This window comes from Rhinopithecus roxellana, chromosome 2, assembly GCF_007565055.1.
Source record: "Rhinopithecus roxellana isolate Shanxi Qingling chromosome 2, ASM756505v1, whole genome shotgun sequence".
Taxonomy (NCBI): Eukaryota; Metazoa; Chordata; class Mammalia; order Primates; family Cercopithecidae; genus Rhinopithecus; species Rhinopithecus roxellana.
The window spans coordinates 141,232,825-141,260,129 of record NC_044550.1 but is presented as its reverse complement, the minus strand read 5'-3'; the positions used below and the strand labels follow the sequence as shown (position 1 = coordinate 141,260,129).

General features: G+C 41.8%; 2 protein-coding genes across 2 annotated transcripts in view; both read right to left on the bottom strand.

Annotated features, from left to right (window-relative positions):
• TBC1D1 (TBC1 domain family member 1) overlaps nt 1-27,305 on the bottom strand; it is a 243,683-nt gene that overhangs the window by 163,222 nt on the left and 53,156 nt on the right.
• On the bottom strand, nt 14,694-15,484 carry PTTG2 (pituitary tumor-transforming 2). The gene is given in 3 exon segments (XM_030921241.1): nt 14,694-15,012; nt 15,014-15,170; nt 15,173-15,484. Coding segments are annotated over 3 exon segments (597 nt in total). The 5' UTR covers nt 15,294-15,484.

Sequence of the window (27,305 nt, the reverse complement as noted above, 5' to 3'; positions counted from 1 at the left end):
GTGCTAATCAGAAAATGGCAGTTTGTATCCCCCAGCACAAGTGATCCGAGAGAACGCACAAATCCAAAAATTTATTTTTTTTAATAAATTAAGATATGACATCCCAACACTTTTGCTCTATTACTGTTTGTGAAAACCAAAGACATAAGTCTAGTCCACAGTTAAGGGGAGGAGATAATATAAGGGCATGAATATCAAAAGGAGAGGATCATGGGGGATGATAGGGTTTTCTCTTTTTTCCACGCTTGTGGTTTTATCTCATGCATAGGAATAGATAAAACCATAAAGGCATGGAGAGGCTGGGCGTGGTGGCTCACGTCTGTAATCCCAGCACTTTGGGAGGACGAGGCAGGTGGATCACCTGAGGTCAGGAGTTCAAGACCAGCCTGGCCAACATGGCGAAACCTCGTCTCTACTAAAAATACCAAAAATTAACCGGGTGTGATGGCACACGCCTGTAATCCCAGCTACTTGGGAGGCTGAGATAGAAGAATCACTTGAGCCTGTGAGGCCTAGGTTGCAGTGAGCTGAGATCATACCACTGCACTCCAGCCTGGGGGACAGAGTGACACTCTGTCTCAAAAAAAGAAAAGAAAAAAAAAAAAAAGCCATGGAGAAAGTCAAGAGAAATATCAGGCCATGCACAGTGGCTCATGCCTGTAATCCCAGCACTTTGGGATGCCAAGGTGGGAGGATCGTTTGAGCTCAGGAGTTCAAGACCAGCCTGGGCAACATGGTGAGACCCCATGTCTACAAAAAGGAAAAATAAAAATACATTAGCTGGACATAGTGACACATGCCTGTAGTCCTAGCTACTCGGGAGGTTAAGGTGGGAAGATCATTTGAGCCCTGGAGTTCAAGGCTATAGTGAGTTGAGATTCAGCCACTGCACTCCAGCCTGGGTGACAGAGCAAGACCCTGTCTCAAAAAAAAGTAACATCATTCCAACAGAGGCCACCCTTGAAAAGGGCCTTAGAAGCATCCTAGGGAAGTGCTATTCTCTCGTTCTTTTCAGCAGTGATATTCCCTGCTTAATGAAGGTGGAAAAAGGAGTGCATTTGCAGCCATTTAGCCAAATCTTTCCCTGTTACCACATCACTTTCCCAAACACTTAGAAGAGATGGAGGCTGACAGTTCCATTACAGCGAGAATGCTTCTGGACTCTACGACCTTACTATTCAACGTGTGGTCCACAGACCAGTAGCCTCAGCAGCAACTGGCTGTTTGTTAGAAATGCAGAATCTCAGGCCCTGCCCTAATCTAGACCTACTGCATCAAAACTTTCATTTTACCAAAATTCCAGGTGACTGGTATACTCATTAAAGTTTGAGAAGCACTAGTAGATGAGATTCATTAACATTGGTCTTAAAACATTAATGATTAAAAGGTACTGACCAATAGGTCCTGGAGAAAGCAGCCAAAATTGTCCTGTGTTCTTGGACTGGTATGAACCAGTTTCACTAGAGAGCGACCTAGAGAGTTATCAGGCACAACATAGTTTTGATGTGAGTGGATGGTCAGCTGAGGACCAGACTAGACAAGCTGAACCCAGGACAAATGTCATCATACTCCATCACTCCAACTCCTACACGAAACTCTCCAAAAATGCCCAGAATTTAGAAGCAACTCTGGGGAAAGGATGGGGAGAACCCTGAATTGACTAAGGAAATCTGAAGTACCTATGACAAAGATAAATTTTCTGCCACAAAAAATAGGGATGCCAAAAAAATGGAAATTGCATTAGGTTTAGGGGAATAAAAACTGCATTTCTTACAAAAAAACAGGCCAAATCTTGAATGTAACAGTTACAGCAGGAACGTATGCAGGCAGGTGAAATAAGGACATGAAGACTTCATTGTTTAAACCTGGATCCAATTCGCTATATATACCCATCCAGGTTAGAGGCTCCTGCAGTCTGGGTTAGAATTTGTCTAAGGTTTATGTTATCTTTTAGGTACACAGAGGTCTTTCTCTGATCCAAGTTTTCCTTCCTAATCCAGGAGTAGGCAGAATCACTCATCTCATGGGAAAGTAGGAGCCTTTGAATTGGGTAGATTTGATAGTAATGTGTGGTGCTCTAACACCAAATATTTTAAGAAATATACATGACAGCTCTTATTTTAATTCACTACCAGCATGTAGCTTGCCAGTCACACTGCACAAAGATATTCCCTGTTATAATCTGGAATTCCATGAAAGTGAAACTTAACAGAAAATCTAATCCTATACTCAAATACACAATTTTCTGTAAAATACCACTCTCCCACCCATCTGAAAAATATATCCTTCCCTCAAGGAACTGCGTATGCTACCATGAAAGGATTGTATGTATACTGGGCATCAGTATTTTTTTTTTTTAAGACAGAATTTCACTTTTCTTGCCCAGGCTGGAGTGCAATGGCATGATCTCGGCTAACAGCAACCTCCGCCTCCTGGGTTCAAGTGATTCTCCTGCCTCAGCCTCCTGAGTAGTTGAGATTACAGGCATGCACCACCACACCTGGCTAATCTTTGTATCTTTAGTAGAGACAGGGCTTCTACATGTTGGTCAGGCTGGTCTCAAACTCCCGACCTCAGGTGATCTGCCTACCTCAGCCTCCCAAAGTGCTGAAATGGCAGGCATAAGCCACCACGCCCAGCCAGGCATCAGTGATTTTTAACATCTCCAAGGTGGTTCTCTCATGCAGTCAGAATTGAGAACCTCTGCAGACTTAGAATAGTCATTGCTCAAAGACACTGATAGTTTCCAGCCCTGATTGTCTATCAGAGTCACCTGTAACTGTAATGGGAGGGTGGTGGAGCGAGAGGGAAAGTAGAGGGCGGATGATTTGACTGTTTTGGAGCAAAGGTCAAATTCTCAGAGACCTCAAAGGGCAGGCAGGTCATATAAATGTGTGAAGAGGGCAAGGTGTCAGAGGATAAAGAAGGAAGGAACTACGGCATCTTGGAGAATGCATTCTCAATTACTAAAACACTCCAGCTAGCCGAGTCAAATGTGTCAGCCCACTGAACTGAGCCCGAGAGGTCATTATTGGTGTTGACCCGTAATGTTGACTCTGGGTTTACTTAAAGCTTAGAAATCTATTCTAACAAGTGATTCTGATTATCAGCCAGGATCGAGAACCACTCTTACAGTTTTAGATCCTTTTATTTTATTTTATTTTATTTTTTGAGATGGAGTCTCGCACTTTTGCCCAGGCTGGAGTGCAGTGGCGTCATCTCACTCTATTCACTGCAAGCTCCACCTCCCGGGTTCATGCCACTCTCCTGCCTCAGCCTCCCGAGTAGCTGGGACTATGGGTGCCCTCCACCACACCCAGCTATTTTTTTTTTTTTTTTTGTATTTTTAGTAGAGATGGGGTTTCACCGTGTTAGCCAGGATGGTCTCAATCTCCCGACCTTGTGATCTGCCCCACTCGGCCTCCCAAAGTGCTGGGATTACAAGGGTGAGCCACGGCGCCCGGCCCCTTTACTTTAAAATATATATATATAGTTGCTTTGTGGAAAGCAATAGGCTATCCAAATAGGACTGCAAAGATGTAGACATGATAGTACCTGATATGGTTTTGCTGTGTCACCACCCAAATCTCATCTTGAACTGTAGCTCCCATAATTCCCACAAGTTGTGGGAGGGACACGGTGGGAGATAACTGAATCATGGGGGTGATTTCCCTCATCCTGTTCTCATGGTAGTGAATGAGTCTCATGAGATCTGATGGTTTTATAAGGGGAAACTCCTTTTTTTTTTTTTTTTTCTTTTTTGAGATGGAGTCTCTCTCTGTCACCCAGGCTGGAGTGCAGTGGCCGGATCTCAGCTCACTGCAAGCTCCGCCTCCTGGGTTTACGCCATTCTCCTGCCTCAGCCTCCTGAGTAGCTGGGACTACAAGCGCCCGCCACCTCGCCCGGCTAGTTTTTTATATTTTTTTAGTAGAGACAGGGTTTCACTGGGTTAGCCAGGATGGTCTCGATCTCCTGACCTTGTGATCCGCCCGTCTCGGCCTCCCAAAGTGCTGGGATTACAGGCTTGAGCCACCGTGCCCGGCCTGGGAAACTCCTTTTATTTGGCTCTCAATTCTTCTGTCTGTTGCCGTGTAAGATGTGACTTGCTCCTTCTTGCCTTCCGCCATGATTTTGAGGCCTCCCTAGCCATGTGGAACTGTGAGTCAAACCACTTTCCTTTTTAATTACCCAGTTTCGGGTATGTCTTTATTAGCAGCATAAGAATGGACTAATACAGTATCCCTACAGAAATCCCAAATTGTTGTCTTTCTAAGTAACTTGAAAAGGATGCTTTAATGTCTCACCATCTCAGCACTCCTGAGATATTAATGGAGGATTTGAAAGACAGCGGGGCCAGTCTGGGAACTGGAACAGTTGCTTCCCTACTAAGCCTGACCATATCCCCTCCAAAACAAACCCTGACACTCCTGCCCCAGCTCTTCTGCCAATTTCTTCTGTTTAGGAGGAGCAAGAAGCAAGGGCAGCAAAACCTCCTGTGAGTTTAGGAGGTGATGCCAGGCACGCTGCCCTCCAGTGTGGGGGCCAGTGAGGTAGGGACACATGCAAAAGAATGACCTCATTCTGCCAGCTTGATCCTCCCCACCCTCAGACCTGTTTAAAAGTAGAGCCAATGTAATATCAACTCTACAAGGAAATTCAACTGGGTTTCAAGTGAATCAGAACCACTTGGCAATGGATCAGGAATGTATTCACTTCACAAATATGAATATTCATTACCACCTATTGTGGAAAGTCACAGAATTCCTTGCAGGAAATAGAAAAACTGAGTCAGACCAGAATCCTGCCCTCAAGGGGCATAGAGGGTAGCAGGGAAGCTCAGGCAGGGAAAAGAGTGACAAAACCCTGAAGTTAGTTTCCCTCAAAGCCCAGGTGAAGCTTTGATGAGTTCCCAGAGAAAGGAAAATAACTTCAGCCTGCAAAGGAAAACCCAGTTTCCTGGCTGGTTTCAGGCCTTTTACAGATGGTGGAGAGGGAATGGGCTTTCCAGGAAGAAGGATCCGCATGGAGAAAGGCATAGAGGATTAGTGTTCTCTGGAAATCAGGCTTGCACAGAAGATAGGACAGAAATCAGAGCTTCATAGTGGAGAGGGAACGTTAGTGTTAGTTTGATGATACCACGCAGTCATCTCTTACAAACAGACAAGTTTGTTTCCAAATAAACCAGTATTTGCCAAGGATAATACCAAATCCTGAAAATCTAACACTAAAAATCCCTCTGCATAAATTGAAAACATATATGCCCATGTAAAAATGTGTCCATGAATGTGCACAGCAGCACAACTCACAAGAGTGGAAACAACCCAGATGCCCCTCAACTGATCAATAGATCAACAAGATGTGGTATATCCATACAATGGAATATTATTTGACTATAAAAAGTAATGAAGTACTGACACATGCCACAGCATTGATGGACCTTGAAAACACTATGCCAATTGAAATAAGCCAGTTACAAAAGACTGCATACTGTATGATTCCATTTATATGAAATATCCAGAATAGGCAAATCCATAGAGACAGAAAATAGACTAGTAGTTGCCAGGGGCTGGAGAGAAGAGAAAATAGGGAGAGACTACTAATGGGTGCAGGGTTTCTTTTTGCAGTGATGACAATGTTTTGGAATTAGATGGTGATGATGGTTACACTAATATACTAAATACCAAAATTTGTGGATTTGCTAAATACTAAAATGTTACAGAATGTAAATTATATCTTAATTTTGGTAAATCCCTCTACATGATGATGATTGAAAGACTTTAGGTAAGTTAAGTTGCTGAGCTCTTGTAATAATGGAACCCACACTTAAAAGGGCTAGTTTTGGTGACTCATGCTTGTAATCCCAGCACTTTGGGAGGCTGAGGCAGTGGATCACCTGAGGTCAGGAGTTCAAGGCCAACCTGGTCAATGTGGTGAAACCCCGTCTCCACTAAAAATACAAAAATTAGCCAGACATGGTGGTGGTGGATGCCTGTAATCCCAGCTACTCTGGAGGCTGAGGCAGGAAAATCACTTGAACCCAGGAGGTGGAGGTTGCAGTGAGCCGAGATTGTGCCATTGCACTCCAGCCTGGGTGACAATGAAACTCCATCTCAAAAAAAAAAAAAGAAGAAAAAAAACAGATAAAGCACTGGCCTATAGTAGATGCACAGCAAATTTTGGCTGTAGATGTAGTGGTGGTAGTAATAGTATTAGTAGTAGCAACAATGATTGGTATTGTAATAATAGTGGGAATTATATGTTTTAAATGTAGAAGTAAAACAGAAATGATGGGCTGGAGGCCTCAAGCTCAGAGCTGGGTTTATAGATACACAAAATAAGACAGGACACACAGTTAAGATCAGAGAAGAGATTGTGTGTGAGCCAAAATTCACTCCAGCATGGTGGGCCTGCAGCATGTGTCTCGATATTTTCCTTTCCCTTTTTATGAGTTGCGGTGTCTAACAGCAAAACTGTGCTCCATTTGTTACTTTAACTCCATAAGCCAAGCCACAAATCGTCCAAGTGTCTTTGGTAAATTCCTATCATACTAGCTGGGCAGAGACTTGGGACACACAAGCATCACTAGCCTGCCACCCTTTCAACAGTTTGGAAATTCGTCCCCAGGCATGGGTCCTGCTCACTCACATGTGGAACTCACACTTGCTCTCCCAGCCCCGCACCTCCAATCCCTCCTTACCTGTCTACATCGCTCACTTTCTCTCGAGGACACACCCACACTCACATTTTAAATCATGCCAGATTCAAGATGAATCTGCAGGTGGCAAGACGGAGTATTTGAAGATCATCATCAGAGCAAACGGTGCTCAATAAATTGGTTCATGAAGGAAAGAAAGTGTAGAGAAGTAGAAGGACAAATTAGGTGAGGACTTATTGAGGAGTACCTTATAAATTGAGGTGGGTACCTCAAGAACATTCTACCTTGATGTATCCATGTAGACATTTAAACAAAAAATTAAAACAATTTTGTGTTTTGATTTTGTGCGTTACATCATAGTTTCCTGTTAGCCAGAATAACAGCAAGCAGACTTCATGAGAACAGTTTTAGTGACCCCAGCCACCTTCATTAAATTAAATTAAAAGCCTTGCAAAATTCATTAAATGTATCCAAAAACCTGCAGCTGGCTGCAGTCGCAGCAGAAATACTAAGAAGACTGCAAGGTAAAAGGGAACCCCCAAACTTGCAACCCCAGAGGAGACAAGATAGTAACAAAGTCCCTTGAGAATAAAGTTCACACAAGTTGGGGATGCCTTTCTTTCTCCTTGTACGTAACACTCTTGCTGAAACAGAAATTTACTTACGACGTAGGCCTATCTCTTCATTAACAATCAATTCATTAAAATGCTGTGATATTTCAAAAACAGCTAAATTATTACGTTTTGCTATTTAAACATCTGTTCTCAGTATGTTGTTCAATACGTATAGCAATCATGTTTACTTTTTAGCTTGTAAGACATTCCAAAAATAGAATCAGTGTTTTTCTATTTTTAGTTCAGTCTAAAAAGTTTAAGCAAATAATCTTCTTTTCAAAACACTGTACACTCCTTTCAAATTCATGGAAAAACCCAGCAGTCATGAGCTCATAAAAGAAAACACTGTAAACATTTAGAGTCCAAAGATTTTGACACCCACACCCTGTCCTGTAACTCAACATAGACTCTCAGCTTTAAACTCAGACATTTTGCTATAATTTATAGTGGAAACATTAGAAGCATCACTCGACAGAGCACTAATTTTATCAAGAAATAACTTTTTTTTTCTAAACTGAAAGTTCCATTTCTCCTTCAAAAATAAAACTGAAAAGAATCAACTCCTATTTCCTAATCAAATCTATTCGTTAGTAAAAATCTGACCCAAACTTCCTCTTTCCACTTCTTCTATAGTGAATCAGAATTTTCTGTTTTTTTATAAGGTGGTTTAGTTTGCCTTTGTTTAGGATAATTACCCACTTCTAAAATAATTTCTCTTTTTTATCTTTTTTTTTTTTTTTTTTTCCTGAGACAGAGCCTTGCTCTATCATCCAGGCTGGAGTGCAATGGTGTGATCTCGGCTCACTGCAACCTCTGCCTCCCAGGTTCAAGCTGTTCTCCTGCCTCAGCCTCCCAGGTAACTGGGATTACAGTCACATGCCACCACATACAGCTAATTTTTGTATTTTTAGTAGAGATGGGGTTTCACCATGTTGCCCAGGCTGGTCTTGAACTCCTGACCTCAGGTGATCCTCCCGCCTCGATCTCCCAAAGTGCAGAGATTACAGATGTGAGCCACTGTGCCTGGCTCTCTTCTTTTTTTTTTTTTTTTTTCTTCTTTTTTTTGAGATGGAATCTCATTCTGTCTCCCAGGCTGGAGTGCACTGGCACGATCTCGGCTCACTGCAAGCTCCGCCTCCTTGGTTCACGCCATTCTCCTGCCTCAGCCTCCCGAGTAGCTGGGACGACAGGGGCCCGCCACCTCGCCCGGCTAGTTTTTTGTATTTTTTAGTAGAGACGGGGTTTCACCATGTTAGCCAGGATGGTCTCGATCTCCTGACCTCGTGATCCACCTGCCTCGGCCCTCTTTTTTTATCTTAATAAGATTCCTTTAAAATTGCCAAGTTTTAAACACAAATGAAACTCTTTGTGATTGTCCTCACTCTTTTCAAAGCCTAAATTTATGTGCTTCAGCACTGAATTTTGGATCAGAATTGCACGGCAAGCACCTGGAAATAAATGGTGCCACAAACCTCTGCAGAAATGCACGAAACAATTTGAATTTGTCTCCTTTGTTGTAGCTTAAGATTCCTACAAAAAGTCCACCAAGCCACGTGTACTTGCATCTCAACAAGAAGAGTGTGCCTGGTAAAACTCAGTATAATTTTCAGGTGCACTGAGCAAGCTCATTTTCCAGAATATAAGACCCAAGTGCCATGTTCCTAGGCAAATGCCCCTCTGAAAACCTTTAAGATAAAAGGTGTCTCCAGGTGGGGAACATAACACACTGGGGTGGTGGAGGGCTGGGGGAGGGATAGCATTAGGAGAAATACCTAATGTAAATGATGAGTTGATGGGTGCAGCAAACCAACATGGCACATGTATACCTATGTATCAAACCTGCACGTTGTGTACATGTACCCTAGAACTTAAAGTATAATAATAATAAGAAAAAGATAAAAGATGTCTCTATACTTAGCAAAGGAACTCATAGATTATAAAATAAGCCACCATCTCCATCTTAGTCTCTGTGCACAGCTAGAGAAGGTACATAATTGAAAATGTCTATTGATCTTGATAGGAGATGTAAGGGCTGAGAAAATGTAAGAGGGAAATAGCTTAGCTTCTCTTTTCCATTTGTGTCGGGATCCCACTCAGTTTTTTGAACGCTTCTAAGTAGTGACGTCTGAGTCATTGCTCTTCTCACCTGGAATTTTTCAAACACAACCGAAGTTTTGCTCTGGGTGAGGTGAAGATAAATTCAGCTTTCAGATGAGGGTCAGGAGTCATCTATAGTGGGTCAATCAATTTGTACATGGACTTGTGGAGTCTTTCTCTGTATGAGGCAGCCCAGGCTGTCCAGGTGCTTGCTGCTAGCTTCTACCTGCTGGCAACCAGCTATGTGACATCAGACAGTTCATGTCACATTCTCTGAACCTGTTTCCACCTTGTAAATTGTGGGTATTAGGCCCATGGTCTCCAAGGTCCCTTCCAAGCTTCCCTCAGGTATGTTGTGAAATATATACTAAATTAAATGCCCATGGCCAGGGGTGGTGGCTCACAACTGTAATCCCAGCACTTTCAGAGGGTGAAGTAGGTGAATCACCTGAGATCAGGAGTTCAAGACCAACCTGGCCAACATGGTGAAACCCCATCTCTACTAAAAATACAAAAATTAGCTGGGCGTGGTGGCACCTGTAATCTCAGCTACTTGGGAGGCTGAGGCAGGAGAATCACTTGAATCCGGGAGGTGGAGGTTGTAGTGAGCCGAAATCATGCCACTGCACTCCACCCTGGGTGACAGAATGAGACGCCATCTCAGGTAAATAAATAAAATACATAAATAAACAACAGGTTTGTGCCTGGCAGCCTTAGCTCAGGGTCAAGATAGAACTAAACATATCTGTTCACCAATCTCGAGGTCATAATATCACAAGGGCCCCGATGCTCCTGGAACTTTTCTAGAGTTCTTGTTCTCAGGGACAAGATGAGCATAAAGAATGCCAACTCAGTGCAGGGATCACCTCCCTCCACTTCAAGGTACCCCTGCTCCAAGATCAAGGGTCAGGAAGGACGAAAACAATATCCACTGAGTACTTACTGCATGCCAGATGTTTTCATATATTATCTATCTCACCACCCTAGATGGTAAGAGTAATCATAATAGTAGTAGAACATAGTGTGTATTGAGTGCTTCCTATCTGCCAGGCACTGCTAAAACCAGCAAACATTCAGGCAGCATCCATCATGCACCAGGCATTGTTCTAAGCATTTACAGTGTATGAAGTCGAGAGTATGAATACCTATCTTTGGATGGGGAAACTGAAGCACTCAGCTGGGAAAGAAGAAAACCAGAATCAGACGCAGGCACGCTGCCAACTTAACCACTTTACTTCATAGCCCCTAATTACCTTAAAACCCTGCTGCAAGGTATTACTTATTCTGTTTTGCAGATGAGGAAACTGAGATTCAGGAAAGTAAAATAATTCACCAAAGGCCTCACCTAGGCACAGTGGAGCAGTGTCTGCATAGACCACCTGTCAGCATCCCTCCAAGCAAGTCCTAACTGCTACAAACACAGGGCTTCATGCTCTAAGATTTCAGGGAGCTGGCATGGCCCAGAGAGGTTCTCTAGACAGCCACTATGCTCTGGCAGCTTCCTGCCAACAGCAGGCTCTGTCAGGGAAGGAACTTGGCCTTTTTCATGAGGCTGGGAACAGAGCTGATGCTAGCTAGATGAGATACAAATAGACATGAAATGGCAGCAGATTCTAAAGAACAAATGAATGAATGAGGTAGGAAGGAAGGAAGAGAGAAAGGAAGCAAATTCTTGTTGGGTCCGAGGCAGCAGGGCCCTTCTCAAGGGTACAGCCAGGCCGGGGGCTAATAAGAAAGTGAGACCTGCAGTAAGCTGCCCCTTGTCCCCATCCAGGCTATGCTGAGGCCAGCAAGCCAAACTCCATCTGAACCCAGGACAAAGCAGGAGCTGAGCTGCCCTGATCTGGGGAAGGCAGGCACATTGGTCCTCTCTGTGAAAAACTGGTCACGCTAGTGGACAGGAAAACCCTGACCTCCCAGTGCCTAGGAAATTCAGTGGCAGGGGGCTTGGCCCTGGCCATAGCCTAATGGGAACCTGAGTGTCCAGTTGGATCCCGAGTCTTGAGTTGGATGTGTCAGTGGATCTAGCACAAGGTTTAGAATCACCTTACATGAAACACAGCGTCCTGACCCTCCTTTCCAACTGTGAGACTGTGGTGTATGCACTGAAGCCTAGGGGACTCCAAGAAATGGGCACACAGCCTCTCTGTGCCAACACATGCTGCTTTAACTAATTTCATCAAGTGGTAATTTCGCATATCCAACCCTGGCCCATGTGTGTAAAGAGCACCGAACTTAAGCCATTGCAGTTGTCACTGTAGTAATTCATTCAGCCACTCTATCTATTGCATTCCAGTCCTCAGGGATGCTACAGTAAGCAAGCCACCTGCCCCTAGAGGAACGTCTTATGGTCCAGCAAGCCCATACGGCAAGTAAACAGGAAATGGCACAACTGGGTGATAAATGCAGTGAGAAGGAAAAGAGAGGGTGCTATGAAAGCTTAAGAGAGGGCCCCTAACCAACATCAGGGACCCTATAGTCACCCTGGTGTTTTAAGCAGGCATCAAATGCCAAATACAAATGAGCCATTGGGGGAAAAAGAGCAGAGATATTATTCCTAATCTACAAGAGAGTAGAGTCTGATATTGGATGTTTTTTATTACGGTATTCTTTTTTCTTGGGATCTTAAAAATTATTAAATATTTTTAAAACATATAAATAGCATAATATGAGAGATACCCATGTAATTACTACCCAGTCTTAGCAGTTTCAGACATTTTGTACATAAGTACATAGATGGGTATTTTTTTGACACGGAATCTCAATCTGTCACCCAGGCTGGAGTGCAATAGCATGATCTTGGCTCACTGCAACCTTCACCTCCCAGGCTGAAGCAATTCTTCTGCCTCAGCCTCCTCAGTGAGTAGCTGGGATTACAAGTATATGCCACCATGCCTGGCTAATTTTTGTATTTTTAGTAGAGACGGGTTTTTACCATGTTGGCCAGGCTGGTTTCGAACTCCTGACCTCAGGTGATCTGCCCACCTGGACCTCCCCCCACAACCACAACCCTTTCTTGCTCCTGCTCTGCCATGTGAGATGCCGGCTCCCCCTTGGCCTTCGCCATGACTGAAAGTGTTGTGAGGTCTCCCCTGAAGCCAGCAGATGCCAGTGTCATGCTTGTTCAGCCTGCAGAACTGTGAGCCCATTAAACCTCTTTTGTTTATAAATGACCCAGTCTCAGGTATTTCTTTACAGCAAAGCAAGAATGGCCTAATACTGTACTTTTTATGAGTCAGTTTAAAAATGAGTATAAGCTAATAAATAAATACGCATAGCTTCAACTAAATGATTTTTATGGACTGTAGCAGAGGACCTGGGTTGTATTTTCTTAATGGTTTCATGTCTCATGCCAAGGCCATCATATGCAAAGAAACATCTGAAAAAGAGTTGATGTTTATTGCCAAGGAAATACTTAAACTGACTGTAATGAAGATGTTAAAGAGCTTCAGAGAAGCTGTAGACTATTTCCCTGGGCTGACCACAGACACACTTTAAAGCAAAGGCCATCTGATCATTGGACTTAGGGTGATTTTTAAAACACTTTCTTTTTTTATCCAAGTTTTTATTCAATTCCCTTGACTTATTTCAGTTTAGAATTTGACTTCTTATTATCCTCATAGTAATCCTGAAAAAATTACTAAGAATAAAAAATATCGTAACTACTAACATAACTAAGTCCACAGGATATTAGAACTGAAAAGATATCATATAGCTACACCTCTTTATTTACAGGTGATGAAACTGAAGTCTGAGAGGTTAATTATTCACTCATCCATCCAACAAATATTTATTGAATTTCTACTCTGATGTCATTTAGATCCTTACTATGGCAGTAAACATTTAGAAATTTAAACATGTTTGTGTCTCTATCAACAGCTTTAAGAGTAAAATTTTAGACATTACCAGCTTGCCCAAGGTTGCATGGCCATTAAATAGAGGAAACAAGATGAAGACCCAGGGAGTCTGACTTCAGTAATACTTCCTGTCTTGCCATGGGATATACCTATGGTTCTTGAGTCCAAAATGCAGAAATATGAATCTTACAGGAGAACGAGGCCCTACCATGTACAGAATGTGATGTCTTCCTTTACAGATGAAATTTAGTTCTTCTGGTGAAGAGGACAATGCCTGGGTAGGAACTTATGCCCACACCTAATGGAAACTTATCCTTGACCTGCATGACTACTGGCCCAAGACAGATTACTTGGAGCAGCCCACCACAGAATCAGCTTCAAGATAAGGGGAAGTACTTGGACTCCATAGTGAACAAAACAGAGATGGTCCCTGCCCTCATGGGGCCCACAATTTAGTGGGGAAGACAGGCAATGTACAAGTGACTTCCCAAATGTTTTATGATTTGTCTTGAATTTTTAAACTTAAACCTTCTCCAGTTTTAAAATAGCATGGAAGCAAAAATCAATAATGGATTGGGGCAGATCACAAAATGGTAACTCTTCTCTAAGGACCAGTATGACAGCCTAGAAGTGAGACCTTGCATCTTTTCTGGAGGTCAGTTCTGACAGCATCCTTTGATTGAAGAGGGATTTGGAACCTTTGGCCTGTCATGCCCTTGATGGTTCTTAAATAGCCATATCCAGTTCGCTTTTTATGGAATAACATGTTCAGAGACATAACCACCACCCACTTTCAGTAGAAAGAGCAAAACCACTAACATGTATAATGAATAGCAGCTCTTGGTCTAGGAAACTCACTAAGTCCTGGAATTCAGGAACCACAGAGGAACCCCTGAAGCCTTTCAGGCAATCTGGATTGACACCAGACATCTGTGACTCTATCAAAGCTTTGTACAGAATTCAAGGCATGGACATAAAAGTGCTTTAAGTTATAAGACATTAGAAGCATAAGACATGGGATTTCATGAATATTATTTAGCCATACAGACATTTTAAGATAATCAATGTTAGTCCTAGCTGCAAATATGTACCCTATTTTTTTAGTATTCCACAAAATTCTCATTCTTTCAATTATCTCCCTTTGCTGCTAGGACCTCTTTAAGGCTTTCATCTGGTTCACGCTAGGCTGGGAAGAAAAGATGTAGGAAGTTCTTGGCCTGACCCTGGCCTTTTCTCCTTTATCCTTTGCTATTTCCTGTCTCCTGTTTCTCTACAGAAGTAAATCATGTTGACATATCCCCAAAGAGTAGGGGCCGTACTATGGAAGAAATATAGGAACAAGGGACAGCTGAGACAGATGCACATAAAGAGGAATATGACCCACTTTATATTTATGTATTTATTATGTTGTTAAACAAAGAATGCTTTATTAATACAAATACACACAAACTCTAAAGCACTAAGAAATTTTAAATATCTATGTCATAGCAAACAACTGGTAATTCAACATCCAGGGTCAACAGAATGCTAGAAAGAGACTGCAACAGATTGCATTCCCATGGTGGAGAGGGCATCTTCACAGGTGAAGGGGGGCCCAGCTGAAACAGCTTTTCAAGCTCTCCCTCCTCATCAAGGATCATGAGAGGCACTCCACTCAAGGGGAGGTGTGCAATCTGGCATTCTTCAGGCAGGTCAAAACTCTCAAAGTCTAGAGGATTGAAGGGAAATAATTTTTCTATTTCTGGATAGGTGTCATTTGAGGCAGGAACAGAGCTTTTTTTTTTTAACAGTCATCTTTCTGACAGAAAAGCTTGGCTGTTTTTGTTTGCTGGGTCCATTGGTCTTTACTGACTTTTCTGTAGCTCTCTTGACAATACCCAAATCCTTTCTGGTAGCTTTAGGTAAGGCTGATGGAGCAGTGAACGTTTTGCCAAAACATGGTGTTAAACTTGAGATATCCCACCTAAGGCTTTGATTGAAGGTCCAGACCCCAGCTTCAGTCCATCCTTAGCAGCCACACGGGTACCTGGTTCTCCATTTTCCTTATCAACATAGATCAGAGTAGCCATCCTGGATTATTGCTACTCTCAACAGCCAAATTCATCTAAGACTGTGGTCCCACTTTATACTTAGATAGAATGTTAACTATAGTGGAAATTGGTGTAATATCTAATTTTTGTGCCTAGCACATCATCTAGGAGTCAGCACGAACTCACACAAAGAGCACAGGCCTGAGGTCAGACAGACCTGGGTAGGAATCTGAGGAGTACCACTTTCTGTTAACTGTAAGATTTGGGCAAGTTAGCTAACATCCAAGCCCTATTTCCACATCCATAAAATGGAGGTAAAACCCAACTCTTATACATTGTGAAATGATCAAAAACCACTTAGGTAAAGTGCAGAACAACCAATAAATAAATAGTTTCTGCCTTTACCGCATTTTCTAATTTATAATGTACTTTTGCATACACGATTTCACTTCTTACTAACCTTTAATAAATGCAAGTCTTCCATTTTTTACTAAAGCAGCACCCCCAAAGTTTCTCTAAACTGCAAAATGCCCAAATGTTTCATCCTGATTTATCCCTTTTGCCAACTCTCATCTACTCGTGGCAGACAATCCAGCATGCAGTGGTGGGAAGAGCCGAGAGGCGCTGTCTGAACAATGTGACTACTAATGGTGACTGCTTGGGCAGGAATACTGGACTATGGCAATGACTATGTACCTTGGCCAATCCAACCCCAATCTAGTCCAGGCTATTGATTCACAGCAGTAAAGGGTCACTTCTGTTTCTAAGGCCTAGAGATAAGTTGAAGGTAGTTTTGCAGTGAGCCATTTCAATTCAATGACAAATATTCTTGCTGTCTAATTTATTCTATGAATCTTTGACCCATGGCCATGTGTGTGTATGTATTTGAGCCCACATGCAAAAATATACAGTTGAGTCTTGAACAATACAGGATTGAGTTGCATGGATCCGCTTGTTCTCAGATTTTCTTCTGCGGCTGCCACCTCTGAGACTGCAAGACCATCCCCTCGGCTTCCTCCTCCTCCTCAGCCTACTCAGTGTGAAGACAATGAGAGTGAAGACTTTTATGACGATCTATTTCTACTTAATGAATAATGAAATATGTTCTCTTCCTTATGATTTTTCTTAATAACATTTTCTTTTGTCCAGCTTACTTTATTGTGAGAATACAGGATATAGTGCATATAACATACAAAGCATGTGTTAGTCAACGGTGTTATTGGTGAGGTCAACAGAAGACTATTGGTTAAGCTTTTTGGGAGTCAAAGGTTACAGGTGGATTTTGGACTGTGCAGGTGATTGGCACCCCTAACCCTCACATTGTTCAAGGGTCAGCTGTACCTATTTATTTGCATAAGGCCACCTCGAAAAGAAAGGGCCATTCAAAGGTATCATTAGAAGTCTTGCTCTTAACCTGAGACAGCCTAGCTAGAAAGTGACAGAGCCATGACTTGCACCTGGTATATCAAATGATTGATGTAACCTCTATATGGAGCTTGTAAACTCAAGTGCCACCCAGAGTCAGTCAGGGAATGTAAATATATGATGTACCAGTAGAAGGTAATGGGGAACAGGGAGACTGGTGGGGTAAAGTGTGTGTGCCAATCAGCAGGCATTCTAATTGAATTGTTTTTCTTCAACAACTATGGTAGGCAACTTTTAAAAAATAATTGCAGTCCACCTGTCTGCAATCCTGTCTCATTATATCATTAGGAGAAATCATTGTTAAGCAACTTCTTTCAACTGTTCTGACACATTCATTTTTTATTAATAGCCTTCTAATTGTTCTTTGAATTGGGGCAGAGATAATTAAAGTAGAAGATGTTGTATATGTGTCCTAAAGACGGGACAAATAAAGACCAGTGAGGTCTAGAGGTGTGAAAGCAAATCTAATCCAGGAACACTTTCTGGAGGAGGTGGCATTTGAGCTAGGAAGAAGTAAGAGGAAATCTCCCCAGGCAAAAGGAACAGCGATGAGCAAAACAGAGGAAAGCATGGCTACGAGGTAAAATCAACTGTCCCGTTTTGCTGGAAAATAGACTACAGCATCTTGGAACTAGAAAAAAAAAGCATGAAGAATCATCTGAGACCAGATATGGTCAAGGTTCTTGACTGCCAAGCTAAGGAATCTGGTGTTTATTGGTTAGAGATGAAAATGGCCTGCTCAGAGAATGGGTTTTCTAGATGAATCTGCTTTGTTGATCTTACAGACTCTTTCTTAACATGAAGCATACTTTTTTCCTAGACAACTTCAAATCTGAAAAATCTGTTACTATTCTTAGCATATGTTTTTGAAAGTAAACTTGGTCACCATAAATGTGTATGAGAAAGGGGGCACAAAAACTGGCAGCAAATCCAGTAACTGTAGCCATCTGTGTTTCTGTTGTTCTAAGTGGAGATCAGCAAAACTAGCATTTTAAAAAACATATAAGTATGGTTGAAGTAATATTTTCCGGTGAAGCTTTCCACAAGTGGCTGCTGATAATTTTATCTGGTATTTTAAAATAAAATATACTACCTACAGGACACCATGAAAAACTATCATCTGTTGCATTATAAATGGAAGAATAAAAGGAAGGAAAGACAGAAGGGAGGGAGGAAAATGATATGTAGTTTGTCAGAAAATGTACATCAAATGTCAGAATCGACCTTTTAAAAAGTAATAATGAGCAATAAGAAAAACATCAAACAATCTGTTCTGAACTTTTATGAAAAAGTGGTGTAGGATAAAAATGGAGTTTGGAGTCAGAAGGACTGTTTTGAAATCTCAACTCTCTTCTCTTTCTATATTATTTATTTTTATTATTATTATTATTTTAAGATATAGGACCTTGCTTTGTTGCTGAGGCTGGAGTGCAGTGGTGTGATCATAGCTCACTGTAGCCTTGAACTCTTAGGCTCAGGCAATCCTCCCGCCTCAGCCTCCTGAGTACATAGGACTACAGGCATGCACCCCCATGCCCAGGTAGTCTTTCTATGCTTTGTAGAGAGGGGTCCTGCTGTGTTGCTCAGACTGGTCTTGAACTCCTGGGCTCAAGAGATCCTCCTGCCTTGGCTTCCCAAAGTGTTAGGATTACAGACATGAGCCACTGTGCCCAGCAATACATATTCCTGTCAACAGATAAATTCCTTGTCTCTAAAAAAGTAGTGTTATTTATTACTTCAGTGATTGTGAAGAATGAAAACATGTGTAATATCAGGTATCATACATTTGTCTCTTCCCTTCTTTTGGAAAGGAAGGGATATGCCTGCCACATTGTGTAACTGTGGCCATGAGTATTATACAAACTCGTCAGGGGCTTATGTTCTCCCATCTCACGCAGGGAGTCTAAATGTTTATGTGGTCACCTTGATCCTTCATGTAAGGGGAGGGGAGTCATGGTGCAGATAATCCCAAAGACCAGATAAAAGTAATCCTTTAAGTTTCAACGTGGCATGCATCAGTGGCTTCTTTGGGGGAATTCATTTCTACACTCCCCTCTTTTTTTTTTTTTTTTTTTTTTGAGACGGAGTCTTGCTCTGTTGCCCAGGCTGGAGTGCAGTGGTGTGATCTCTGCTCACTGCATCCTCCACCTCCTGGGTTCAAGTGATTCTCCTGCCTCAGCCTCCCAAGTAACTGAGACTACAGGTGTGCTCCATCATACCTGGCTAATTTTTAGTAGAGATGGGGTTTCACTATGTTGACCAGGCTGGTCTTGAACTCCTGACCTCAAGTGATCTGCCCATCTCAGTCTCCCAAGGTGCTGGGATTACAGATGTGAGCCACTGTGCCCGGCTACACTCCACTTTTCATAAGTTAATACTGACACTAGTTGGCGTCCCTGAGCATATCACATGAGGTCGAGGGGAAAAGACACAGAATGGAAGCACAGGGAAAGTCAACTGGTCATTTTAAATGTGTTAAAGCACAATGAGGATAGTCTGCTGGAAGTTTATTCACTTCACATTCAGTATGTATTGAGCACCTACTTGGGGCCAGGTACTGTGTAGTCTGTGGCGATACATCTGTGAGCAAAACAAACCAAAACCCCTGCCCTCAGGAAACTTACATCTTAGTGAAGAGAGAGTCAGACAACGAATGAAACAAATTTTTAAATAGAATAGTGTATTAGAAGTTCATTAAGCCGGGTGTGGTGGCTCACGCCTGTTGTCTCAACACTTTGGGAGGCTGAGGTGGGTGATCGCTTGAAGTCCAGGAGTTCGAGACCAACCTGGGCAACATAGGGAGACCCCCCCCCCCCACCATCTCTACAAAAAATACAAAAATTAGCCAGTTGTCGTTCCAGCTACTCAGAAGGCTGAGGTGGGAAGATGGCTTGAACCTGGGAGGCAGAGGTTGCAGTAAGCCTAGATCGCAACACGGCACTCTAGCCTGAGTGACAGAGATGTTGTTTCAAAAAAAAAAAGTTTATTTAAAACAGATTGTATGTATTTTGGGGGAAGATGTTTTTTTTTTATTTTTTAAATAAAGACAAGGTCTCACTATGTTGCCCAGGCTGGTCTTGAACTCCTGGACTCAAGCGATCCTCCCACCTCAGCCTCCCAAAGTGCTGGGATTACAGGCATGAGACACCACGGCCAGCCGAGACGATATGTATTATAATCTATATACATAATAGAAAAATGAAAAGCGTAAACTTTGAGGTAAAGCTCTCTTAAACACTGCTTATTCTTGGACCACAGGTGCTGATAACAAAAGGCAGAAATTTTTGTAAAAAAAAGTGATGGTGGAAACTGAACATCGTAACACCCTGTAATTTATATACAGTTGACCCTCTTTATCCATGGGTTCTGCATCTGTGGATTCAACCAACCGTGGATTGTAAATATTTGGAAAAAATAAAGGATGGTTGTGTCTGTACTGAACACACACAGACAGTTTTTCTTGTAACTATTCCCTGAACAAAACAGTATAACACTATATATGTAGCATTTACATTGTATTGAGTAGTGTAAGTAATCTAGAAATGATTTAAAGCATATGGGAGGGTGCGCACAGGTTATAGGCAAATACTATGTCATTTTATATCAGGGGTTTGAGCATCCATGGATTTTGGTATCCACAGGGGTGGTAGAACCAACCCCCTCGCCCCGACGCATACTGAGGGACAACTGTATACACATAGAGAGGTATGTGCGTGCAGTTCACGGGAATCTCTCATTAAGTCTGTGCTACCTTTGGAAAAAAACCAGGGCAGATACATGGTCCAGAAGTAAAATGAACGGGCGATTTCTTTTTTTACTTTTTATAGTTTCTTAAATTTATTATACATGGTTTTTAACTTACGTTTTACAACATTTTTCAAATAAAAATAAAAACTGAGTTAAAGAAGGATGAGATAGTTCTGCGTGCACTGACAGAAATCGGTACATGACACATTAGGTGGAAAATCTAGATTACAGAGTTTTGTATCACCTGATTATGTTTGTGTTAAATACATAGATTTTTAAAAAATCCACTACTAAGTGAGCCAAGATTGGATCACGTCACTGAATTCCAGCCTGGACTACAGAGCAAGACTGTCTCAAAATAAATAAATAAATAAATAAAATTTTAAAAAATACACTGCTAAGAGTCATATGATACATAGATTGTTTTTTCATGTCAGCTGGTCTTAGACAGCTGAGTGAAGGATCCCATCAGATTTTCAGTAAATCACCCCTCCTCTTCATCGCCCACATACAGTATCACTAAGTAGGCACTTTGCCTCACAGCGGACCTTCAAAGCATCCCTTCCTCCATCGCAGCCACTATTATCCTAGGCTGGTCCTCATCATCTCTTACTTGAATCACCTCAAAGGTATCCTCACTGGTCTCAGACCATTCTTGACATGACTTCCAAGATCCTCCCAAATCTGGCTTCAACCTACCTGTGGCTGATATTGATTCTACCTAATAATGATTCTCCCATTTCCTCTTCACTAAAATAACCCTAATTTTGTTCAGATCATAGACATAGACCTTTGATCTCAGCTGTAGCCCCATAGAATACTCATGAGTTGGCACATAGTAGGCAATTTTTTTTGTCTGAATGAATGAATGAATGTATAAATTAGTAATGTTAATTCTTTTACCTTCCCAAGTGAGTCATCTGAAAGTCAGCATGTTCAGTATCATAGGAAAGGTTAAAAGAAAAAAACAAAAAGTCAACATGTGACCCAGCTCTGGCCAATGAGATATTAGAAGATGTCTTCCCCCACCCTTCCTGCCTAGAACGCACTGGTGCGAGGAGCCACAGCAGCCATCTTGGAATCCTGAGGCCACATAACAAAAGGCCAAAGTCAACATGCTAGGGATTGCAAAGTGGAATGAGACAAAAGCCAGTTATTGACGATCTAGATCCAGCTATTCTGGAACTGCTTGCATTCCGATCCTTATTCAGTGAGGTATCTAAGTATCTTTATTTTCTAGACCAGACTTTAATGGGCCTATGAATCGCTTGGAAATCTCCTTACAATGGAAATGCTAATTAATTCTGCAGGGCTTAAGTAGGGCCCGATAATCTACATTAGTAACGGGCTCCCTGGCGACGTTGTTAAGGATGTCAAAATGAGAAATGACGATACTTAGCCACTATAAATTGGGCGTTCTATTACTTTTAGCTGAACTCTTCCTTATTTTCTACTGTCCCTGGCCACATACCAAGCTAACCACAGTAACCATCCAATCTTCTCAAAATATACAAACTGTCTCCCAGGCATGGCTCATGTTTACCCCTCCCTTGAAGGAGCGCTAAGATTCTGTAGAATTTACCACTATTCCACACGTCAACCTTAGTCACTATTTTTTTTTTTCCTGAGACGGAGTCTCTCTGTGTAGCCCAGGTTGGAGTGCAGTGGTGCAATCTCGGCTCACTGCAAGCTCCGCCTCCCGGGTTCACGCCATTCTCCCGCCTCAGCATCCCAAGTAGTTGGGACTACAGGTGCCCGCCACCACGCCCAGCTAATTTTTTTTTTTTGTATTTTTTAGTAGAGACGGGGTTTCACCGTGTTAGCCAGGATGGTCTCAATCTCCTGATCTCGTGATCCACCCGCCTCAGCCTCCCAAAGTGCTGGGATTACAGGCATGAGCCACCACGCTCGGCCAACCTTAGTCACTTTTTCTACTCATCAACCATTTGCGTTTTCCCAGATACGTTTTCTCCTGTCTCTTATTCAAGTCATGATTAAACAGTTATAGTGACATATTTAATAGACAAAATGATTTTAAAAGACCTCAAGCTTAATTGCAAAATTACTGAATTCCCTAGTAGATTTTACATATTATACTACATAACTAGTTGTGTTTCATTTCAGTAATGTGGGAATTAAAAACTACAGGAACAGGATTCTATTACCAGTAATGACATGCAAGTGCCTCTCCTTGATGAAGCTTTAATTGCACATGACACTTGGAAAACGTTTTTAATAAAGTCTGATATTAAGATTTGTCAGTTAAAAACTGAGTTCAGAAGAATCACTCAAGATCACTTCCAAATTAAAAACACCATTTATCTCTTATCTGTCCAAGAAATTCCTACCTGGTTCTATTCCATTAATTAGCAATATGTTTTTCATATCACACTGTAGTATTCCAAAATTTAGCATTCATGCTATCAGTCCAAACTCGTAGGAAAAGGCACCAAATTACTGGCTCTGAATGCAAAATGTCTGCATGCCGGAGTGGGAGAGGAATGGAGGTAATGCATGTGGATTCCAGTTACCTACAGCTGAGACAGTAAACAGCATATCCAAAACCACGTCATCAATCAGCACATCTAGCCGTGCACAATGATGATCACACATCATCAATCAAATGTCTTGATTTGATTTTCACTGTAAATTAGCACAATTTTTCTGCAGCCTCAATCAACTCAAAACCATCACATAATCTGTGCAAATGACAAAGCCATGTAGGATAACTAAAAAACCAGGATTCAAGAGATGGACATTTTATTTTTGCCTTTTGAAAAATGTTTATTTTTAAGTTTCAGGGTACATGTGCAGGATGTGCAAGTTTGTTACATAGGTAAATGTGTGCCATGGAGGTTTGCTGCACCTACCAACCCATCACCTAGATATTAAGCCTAGCATGCATTAGCTGTTTTTCCTAATGCTCTCCCTCCCCTCACCCCACCCCTTGACAGGCCCCAGTGTGTGCTGTTCTCCTCCCTGTGACCACGTGTTCTCTTTGTTCAGTTCCCACTTATAAATGAGAATATGTGGTGTTTGGTTTTCCATTCCTTTGTCAGTTTGCTGAGGATAATGGCTTCCAGCTCCATCCATGTTCCTGCAGAGGACATGATCTCATTTCTTTTTATGGCTGCCTAGTATTCCATGGTGTATATGTACCACATTTTCTTTGTCCAGTCTACCATTGATGGACATTTGGGTTGATTGGGAGATGGAGATTTTAGTTTAAATTCCATCAATGATTTAGCACAAGATTATCAGCCCTTTCCCCAAGTCAACAGAACTTTAAATCACATGCTGAAAAGTAAAAAATCTAAAATCCAGCCTGTGATTTCCGCACTGACTCAGCGAAGATCACAACAAAACTACAAAGCGCGTGTGAAGTCGCAGGATAAATAGTCTCAGGGCCACTGGGATGAACTAGAAGCTGTTGGGTGCATAATGACTGCAGGCCTTGCAACAAGCTTCACTTTGCTGACACTGGTGGTTCACTGTTGCTTTCCAGGCAGGGCTTTCTTCCTCACCTTCTCCTGCAGCTCTTTCAAAGGTGCCTACAGTGATGACGAGCACTGTAATACAGGGAAAGGCTTATACATAGTCTGAGAACTCATAGATGTCAGTATGTAGGTTTGTACAGTCACAGGGAGGGACATGGTAAAAGTACATACCCATTATCACCTGAACTCCATGTCAATATTGTAATAGCTAAAAATCGTATCTGAATGATTTACTACTCTGGGCAAAGGCTGTGACCTCTCTACAGATTTCCAGTGTTTATTCTCCTGGACAAACACTATAACCATTTTATAGATCCTAAGTGTTTCACTGAACAAATACTCTGACCTCTTTCAAATGTTGTTTTGAATGTCCTTTTCAAATATCGAAGGTCCACTTCACTAACTTGGCTGAGTGTCACCACATCTCCTCTTCCCTAGCGGAGTGTCACAAGGCTCCTTTCCCTGCTGTGACCACAGAAGATAAATCTTGCAGAGGGTCTTGGGCATACTTAAGAATGAAAAAGAACCTGTAGTTCTGATATGTTAACAAATTAGGGTGGTGGTCCCCAGGATGTAGCTGGAGATAATTTCCCTCCTTCCTTCCTATAATGCAGTTCTTACAGCAGCAAAGTTTTGTTTATAGATTCTGAGGCCATGTATTTTTTTAACCATCTATATTTATGAAAAATGTCAAATAGGAAAGTAGAGAGAAAATTATAATGAACTCCCAGGTTCCATCACCGAGTTTCAACCAGTGTCAGCTCGGGACCAATCTTATTTCGGTATCCACACCCACTTCTCTTCCCACGGTCATTTTTAAAAACAATCCCTGATATACTATTTCACTCATAAATATTTCAGTATACAGTAAATAGCCCTCAAAGACAGGAATTCTTTGTGCTTTGTGTTTTTTGAACACAAAGGACAATATATTTTCAAATCATCAAAGCCAAACTGGGGAAAAGTACATTGTATTGTTCAGCTATTTATATTTCTCACAATAAATGATTTAAAAGGGTGAATAGGCCAGGCGCAGTGGCTCACGCCTATAATCCCAGCACTGTGGGAGGCCGAGGAGGGTGGATCACCTGAGGTCAGGAGTTCGAGACCAGCTTGGCCAACGTGGTGAAACCCCATCTCTACTTCAAAAAAATACAAAAATTAGCCGGGCATGGTGGCAAGTGCCTGTAATCCCAGCTACTTGGGAGGCTGAGGCAGTAGAATAGCTTGAACCTGGGAGGTGGGGGTTGCGGTAAGCTGAGATCGCACCACTGCACTCCAGCCTGGGCAACAAGAGCGAAATTCCGCCTCAAAAAAGAAAAAAAAAAGTGACTACATGTCATTATACATTTGTCCAATTCACAGGATGTACAACACCAAGAATGAACACTAATGTAAACTATGAATTTTGGGTGAGAACAATGTGTCAATGTTGGTTCATCAGTTGTAACAAATGGACCACTCTGGTGGGGGGTGTTGCTACCTGGGGGAGGCTGTGCGTGTCAGGGGACGACGGGGATATAAGACATATCTGTAGCCTCTTCTCAATTTTGCTATGAACCTAAAACTGCTGTAAAAAATGAAGTCTTAAAGAATTTTTTGAAAAATCCATTAACTCAATCCTATTTTTTTTGCAAAGAGGGCATAAAGGGTCTTTCCATAAATGAAAGAAAAACTTTATGAACCATTCACAAGTCTCTATGGTTTATAATAAGAAATTATGTATTATCAGGCATGCTTCTGTTTTACACAGATTAACACATAAAATCCTCCTAACAACTTTTTTTAGTAGGTTGTGTGACAATACCCATTTTATAGATGAGGAAAATGAGGCACAAAGAGGTGAAGTTATTTGCCCAGGGTCATTCAGGTGCAGAACTGCGGCTCAGACTCATGCCACAGCCTCTGATCTCTTCATATGCATGTTCTAAGCCTGGTGTAATAGCGTATTGTCCTGGTTTGTCAATTTGGTTCCCCAAAAACGGATCCTGAGAGAAGGAATTTGGGACAGGGAGTTTGTCTGGTTGGAGACCCCAGGAAGCAAAAATACAGGCATGTAAATAAAGACACGGGGAAGAAAGAAAAACCAGTAAAAAAAGAGTGTGGTAATGAACGGGTTACCTCTCGGTGCAACTGGGGTTCAACTCCATTAGGAATCTTCTAAGAAATCACAGAGAATATGTGTCAGCAAACTACAGTCAACAGGTCAATTCCTACCCACACAGCCTCTATTTATAAATAAAGTTTTATTGGAACATAACCAAGCCCATTCTTTTGGTACCATCTATTGTTACTTTCGTACTAAAATGGCAGAGTTGAATAGTTGCTACAGAGACCATATGGCCTACAAAGTTGAAAATATTTACTTTCTGGCCCTAAGAGCAAAAGTTTGCTGACCTCTCATGTAGAACATCTGGAAGGAAGAAGGAAAGCTGAGCATGTAGTCACTTCAACAGTTTAGGGTTGCCCTGGAGTGAATAGATCCCTAGCACTGCTAAGGGATTTTCAGGCAGTCTGAGAATGCCTCAGGCTAAGAAGCAAAGAGACTGGTGGTTAAAATGAGAAGCTGCCAGTATGCACCTGTGGGTGAACTTGGAGGCAGGCACCTCAGTACGTGCTACAACATCCATGTGCCTCAGAAGTCTTATTTACATTAAGGATAATAAAACTTAGCACACAGAATGGTGTAAGAATTATACTGGAAAATATGCATCAACCTAAGAGGAAGCACTCAATAAAAGTTATCAATTCCTTTGCAAACAATTTTCCTAAACACAAGTAATTAGGAAGCCCTATCACTGATACCTGTAGCCTAAGTCTCAGTTCTTTACTGCACAGAAAAATATGTCAAAAGAGTCCCCACATATTTTGTTAAATACAAAATAAACCAGATGGTCTGCAAATAAATAAAGAGCCGTCTGCTCAGATCGTGTCTGTGCCTGTGATTGATATATGCCTCTCTCTTTACCAATTGAAATAACCATCAGTTGTTGAAATAAAACTGATTGAGATTAGCAGCACTGTTCAAAATGGCCAAAAACTGAAAGTAGCCCATGGCTATCAACTGATGACTGTATAAACAAATGTGGTATATCCACACAGTAGATAATTATTCATCCATAAAAGGAAATGAGGTACTGATATATGCTACAACATGATGAACCTTGAAAACATTATACTAAGTGAAAGATGTCAGGCAGAAAAGACCACATATTGCATGATTCTATTCATGTGAAATGTTCAGAATATGCAAGTCTATAGTGATGAAAGTAGATCTGTGGTTAACTAAGGCTGAAGAAGTAAGGGAGGAAGAGGAAGACGGGGGGTGACAGCTGATACATACAGGTTTTTTGAGGGAGTGCCAAAAACACTGAAATTAAAC